This window comes from Aphidius gifuensis, linkage group LG2, assembly GCF_014905175.1.
Source record: "Aphidius gifuensis isolate YNYX2018 linkage group LG2, ASM1490517v1, whole genome shotgun sequence".
NCBI classification, from domain to species: domain Eukaryota; kingdom Metazoa; phylum Arthropoda; class Insecta; order Hymenoptera; family Braconidae; genus Aphidius; species Aphidius gifuensis.
The window spans coordinates 9,880,167-9,886,668 of record NC_057789.1 but is presented as its reverse complement, the minus strand read 5'-3'; the positions used below and the strand labels follow the sequence as shown (position 1 = coordinate 9,886,668).

At 33.6% G+C, this 6,502-nt stretch overlaps 1 protein-coding gene across 1 annotated transcript; it reads left to right on the top strand.

The window, feature by feature from the left end:
- Positions 1 to 467: 467 nt before the first annotated feature.
- LOC122850345 lies at positions 468 to 5,084 on the top strand. The gene is made up of 4 exons (XM_044149502.1): positions 468 to 1,073; positions 1,225 to 3,661; positions 4,793 to 4,927; positions 5,005 to 5,084. Exons 1-4 carry the CDS (start codon positions 468 to 470, stop codon positions 5,082 to 5,084), a joined length of 3,258 nt encoding a protein of 1,085 aa, XP_044005437.1.
- Positions 5,085 to 6,502: the final 1,418 nt, after the last annotated feature.

The following is a 6,502-nucleotide window of genomic DNA, read 5'->3' as shown; positions in this document are numbered from 1 at the left end:
CATCAACATCACCAAGTAAAATTCATCACACATCAGTGTTTACACCATCAGTGTCTAACTCGTCAAACTCTGGTGCAAAGCAACGACCTTCAATGGCTATGTCGCAAAAGACACCCAAATCTAGTGCATACCCATGTGCTTTGTGTGAACAACTCCATTTCATCTCAGATTGTCCAGAATATTTAAATTTATCTGACTGTGAGAAATTAAAATATGTTGATCAAAGAAAACCAAGACCTTTGTGTCGTAATTGTCTTGGCAAACACAACTCAGATGAATGTCGTAATTCACGACGTTGCATTAAATGTCATCAAGCTCATCATACCTCATTGCATAATGCAATAATTGGTACAAGTAATTCAACTCAGCAACAACAACAATGACATCAACTCATGCCTATGATGAAGGCTCAAACTTTACGTTCTTCATCAATGGCCAAAAATCAAGCAATATCGATCAATCACATTATGAAGACATCAACTCCACCAATAAGACCAAGTGTTTTATTAGCAACAGCTTTGGTGAATGTCAAAGATAACCTTGATAATTTGATCCAAGTGCGAGCCTTATTGGATCAAGGTTCTGAGATCTCCATATGCTCAGAAGACTTGGTAACTCAATTAAATTTAAAACGTTACAACTCAAATACACCAATCATTGGGATTGGCGCAGGTCAATCACAACAATCACGTGGATGTGTATTTTTAACAATAAAATCACGCTACAATAATTACACATGCTCAGTATATGCCTACATACTACCAAAGTTGACTGGTTTATTACCATCAATTAACATACAAATTCAAGATGAAAATAAACTCCAAGGCATCAATCTGGCAGATCCAGCGTATTATCAGCAAGCAAAAGTAGACGTACTATTGGGTGCTGATGTATATGGTTCTCTGTTACAAGATGGTGTTGTACAACAAATTGGTAATAATAACCATTTGACAGCTCAACAAACACAACTTGGTTGGATCCTTTCAGGACGAACTGATCCAAGCTGCTCACCAACTTATCAACCAACTCGCCATTGTTTCACGATGTCAAGTGACAATGAATTATTTCAACTCGTAAAATCATTCTGGATGCAAGAAGAAGCATTCCACGACTCATCAGCTGATCTAACTACGTCAAATATTCATTCACGAAGACGACCAAGAAAAACAAAGAATTCTGTGGCGTCCAACTCCAACTGAACAAATCAAAAGTTACACATTAAAGACTGTAACATATGGCTTGAAATCAGCTCCATTTTTAGCATTGGCAACTCTTCGACAGCTCGAAAAGGATGAAGGTATAAATTATCCTTTAACCAGCTCAGTGATATCACAAGAATCATACGTTGATGATATTTTTTCTGGTGCCAATACACCATTAGAGTGTATGGAAAAAATTGAACAGTTACGTGCACTGTTCAAGGCCGGAGGATTTCCATTAAAAAAGTGGTTATCAAATAATGATACTATTCTCAATGTAGTACCACCTGAGGATAGAGAGCAATCGTCAACATTGAATATACAAGATGTTGAAGTATTCAAACAACTCGGTGTACAATGGCATCGTAAAGATGATACATTTACATTCAGCTCACCATCAGTCTCGAATAATACACGTCTCAATGCAACAAAGCGAGAAGTGTTGTCAAAAGTTGCACAACTGTTTGATCCATTAGGTTGGATCACGCCAGTCATTGTTACTGGAAAAATATTCCTTCAAAAATTATGGAATAAACGTGTTGACTGGGATGAGCAGCTTGACAATGAATTACAACTCGAATGGCAGACATACTGCAAACACTTACAAGACGTTAATTGTCTAAAAATACCAAGATGGTTACACACAGCTCCAGATAACTTATCAGTAGAAATTCATGGTTTCTCTGATGCCTCCAATGTCGCTCTTGGTGCAGCTGTTTATTTAAGAGTTAAACAACATAACAACATAATAATGTCAACACTCGTGTTAGCCAAATCCAAGGTAGCACCATTACAACACCAAAACAACTCAAAGAACAAAAAGATTCGAATTACAACTCCACGTCTTGAATTATCTGCAGCTGTCTTATTGGTACAGAGTATAAAACAAATCCAGCTCAGTCTTCAACTCAATAATATACCAGTACACCTGTGGACAGATTCAACAATTGTTTATTATTGGATACAAAATGATCCTGATAAATTTAAACAATTTGTCAGCAATCGACTCAAATTAATCAAGAACTCATTCAACTCTGAAACAACTCCTGTTAAATGGCATCATGTACCTGGTCATGATAACCCAGCAGATCTGGCATCAAGAGGTTTGCAGCCAAAACAATTATCAACCAATTTATTATGGTGGCATGGTCCACAGTGGCTTTGTCAAGAACAAGACATGTGGCCTACACTACAAGCAACTCACTGTGATAAAACAATCGACATCGAAATTAAACCTGTGCTAACAGCATCAGTCACGACTCAGCAAGATACAGACAACATCCTTGAACAACTCCTTGTAAAACACTCATCATTAAGTAAAATGGTGAGAGTATGTGCTTGGTGTCTTAAGTTTTTACATAAGACAAAAATGACTTCATCAACTCCAAAAGAATTGGTAATTACAACAGAAGAATATGATACGACGTTATTATATTTTATCAAACATACACAACATCAATATTTCTCACATGAAATATCAGCATTAAAAAATCATGAACAATTACCAAAGTCAAGCTCATTGATACGATTGACACCATATTTAGATAAAGAAGGTGTATTAAGAGTTGGCAGCAGGTTAAATAATGCAAATTTAACACAGTCAGCTACTCATCCAATTATATTGCCAATTAAGTCAAAACTGACAACATTAATATTGGAATCAACTTATAAATCCACGTTACATGGATCACCACAACTCATGTTAGCAACAGCTCGACAAAAGTATTGGATTATTGGTGGAAGAATTCCATTCCAATCAGTTTATTGGAAGTGTGTTATTTGTACACGTCAACGTGCATTGGTCAGTCAACAACTCATGGGACAACTCCCTCCAGCTCGATGTAATCCGAATCCAGCACTCATTAATACTGGTGTGGATTTTGCTGGGCCATTTATATTAAAAAAATGGCTTGGCAGATGTAAACAAACATATAAAGCATATATTGCTGTGTTTGTGTGCTTTGCAACATCAGCCACTCACTTGGAAGTAGTCAATGGATTGTCTACTGAAGAGTTCATAGCAGCATATAGACGTTTTACATCACTTCGAGGAGTATGTAAAAACTTGTATAGTGATTGTGGTACCAACTTTGTTGGTGCAATAAAAGAGCTTCAATCCTTTAAAAGTCAAGCAAACTACATGTGTGACTTTGCTCATCAGCTCAGCCTTGAAGGCACAAATTGGCACTTAAATCCTCCTGGAGCACCACATCAAGGTGGAAAATGGGAAGCTGGTGTTAAATTAATGAAACATCATTTATCAAGAATTATGGGAGCAACTCTATATACGTATCATCAACTTGATACACTAGTTAAACAAATATCAGCTCAACTCAATTCAAGACCTCTTTGTCCAATGACAAATGATCCAAATGATCTAGAAGCATTAACGCCTGGACATTTCTTGATAGGTAGAGCAATGACTGCTATACCTGAGGGTCAATTAATTGATATTAATGATGGTAAATTATCAAGATGGCAATTGATAAAAAAACATAGTCAACAACTATGAAACCAATGGTCAAATGACTATATTAAACAATTTCATGTACGCACCAAATGGTGCACATCAGACATTTCAATCCAACTCAACTCAATGGTAATAATGATGGATGAAAGAGTTCCACCAACTAAATGGCCGCTCGCTCGGGTCATACAACTTCATCCAGGTGATGATGGTCTAGTCAGAGTTGTGACCATCAAGACCTGTACCTCAACATTCAAAAGACCAATCAGCAAATTATGTCTGTTGCCTGTCAGTCCAGATGAGTGATTTGTTGACAAGCTTTGTCAAGGCTGGAGAATGTTCTGACTAAATGGTCATATGTCACTGTGGCCATCTACTGACAATCAATGGAAGATTGATTGTCAACCATTTTTTTACTAATATTATTTCTCTCTTATATTTTTCTCTCTCTCTAGCTCTTATTATTATTATTAGCGTAATCTTCAACAGCTCATCGACTCGCATCGACTCAACATATATTTTCAAGTGTAATTAATCCAACTCAATTTAGGTATTAAATAAATTAGTTATTAAATAATAAATGATTAGTGTTATTATTTATTTATATGACTATTTAATCTAATGTGCTCAATAACTCCAAAGTAAGCTCTCTACTCTCAACCTCCAACTCAAACCAATTACCACCTAACCTGATTAATACCTTCACACTATCCTGATTCAACTCTGCGATCCTATAAACTTTAATAAAATTATAGTCCACCTGCTCCAGCTCAAAACATATTGTGAGTATAGTGAATGTAGATAAATATCTTTAGCTTTTTTATTTTTTATGCTTCTAGCATTTTGATAATAGATCAAGAGTTGATGTTGTCGATCAGCAAGGTTAAGTTTATTATTTAAATTATAATTTATATTTTGTGTATAGTTTAGTGAAGTGATAGTGGAAGTACTAGGAACCTGATGATGAGTATTACACAGATTTAATGTTGAGTTATTATTGCAGATTATTATTATATTATTATATTACTATATTATTTTATGAATACATAATAATATAATAATTAAATTCATAAGTACATATATAAAAATATTACGATAAAAAAATGTTATATTAATCTCTTTTTAGAATTGTTCAATATGAACGCAGAACGTTGTGAAGAGACGAAAAAATTGTCATTATCATCACAAATCCCTGATGAATCTAAAATGGATAATGATCCCAACAAATTGAATGTTGATCAAAATAATGAAAACGAAAATAGTAATATTAATACTTATTCTTGACTTAATTGTAATTCAAAAATATTACAATACTAAAACTAATGTTTATTATAATAGGTATGCTTGAAAAAAAAAGAACCAATCTAAGTCCATCAGTCGTCAAGACTCAAGTTTGCCATCCTGATTCAACTGATTAAATACTACAGGAAAAAAAACTACCATTTTATCAAGTACTAAACGTTCACAGCGATATCCTTCTAGACAACAATAATTCATAACAAAAAAAAAAATTTATATCAAATAGTTAATAAAATGAATACCGACCGTAATATAAATGATCAAAAACAACACAAAAATCAATAAAAGAAACTTATAGAGTCATAACCTCAATCACTCCAAAAAAAGTTTCACTTCCCTCGCGCGTACTCGCAACACGCATAATTTTTTTTTGTGTTATGATAGACATATACATACAATAGACAAAGACATACATATGTCATAACTCATAATCATATACATATGATCGATGTGAAATCCAACGTAACTAGAGATGTGAGTAGATACGGTACAATTATTATTTTTGGAAACAATTATTATTATTATTTATTTTTTTTTGTTGATGAAAAAAAACCCAAAGAAATAGGACAAATGATACAATATAGGTAATAACTTAATTAAATAATTTATAAATATAATTGTTTATAAATTACACTAGTAATTTTTATTATAAAATTTATTCGTATATTTGATTAATTTTAGGACTCTGAATTATTTAATTTCCACAAATTAAATCTAAATTAAAAATATACTGTGGCATGAGCAAACGAGGTTAGTTTATATTTTTTTGTCTGTTTATTGTCTGTAAATAATTATGTTATTAATTTTAATAATTAATTATTTAGACTTGATAATTAAATAATTGATTCGCTTCATTTATTTTGATACTAAAAATGTTTGAAGTTCGGTACAAAAAAGATGGCAGACAGTAAAATTGACACTAGCGCCACTCAATGTTGAACTTTTGATACCGTATTTTTTACATCTATAGGGGTGTATTTGGTATTAATACGGTATCGTATCAAAAATTCAGTTTGATACCGTATTTTAACATACAGAACACCCATTTGGTATTAAATACGGTGATACCGTATCAATACCGTATTAAATACCGTATTAATACCGAAAAAAAAAATACCGGTATTTTTACATCTCTAAACGTAACACCAAAAAAAATGAGCTCTCTAGTCATGAATTACATTCAGCATAGAGGTTTGACAAGAAGTTTTTCAAGCGCCACCATCGGATAAAAAAAGCCCTAAAGTGTGAAATTCATTTTGCCCTGTGAATTGGACTGCAGTATGCTGATGTGTAGTGGTGTGAGTGAGTTTAATAAATCATTCACTTCATTTTGTAAAAAAAAGAGGGCACTTTCAACTATCATCATACACTTTATGTAGTATCATGCGTACAATTGTATGATACCCCGAAAATCGTCGAATTACCCATCACTGCAGTCCAATTCACAGCACCCGTATTCACAGCACCCGTATTCACAGCACCCGTATTCAGAGGATGTTCTCATTAGGGCGTTTTTTTCCGATGGTGGCGTTTGTGG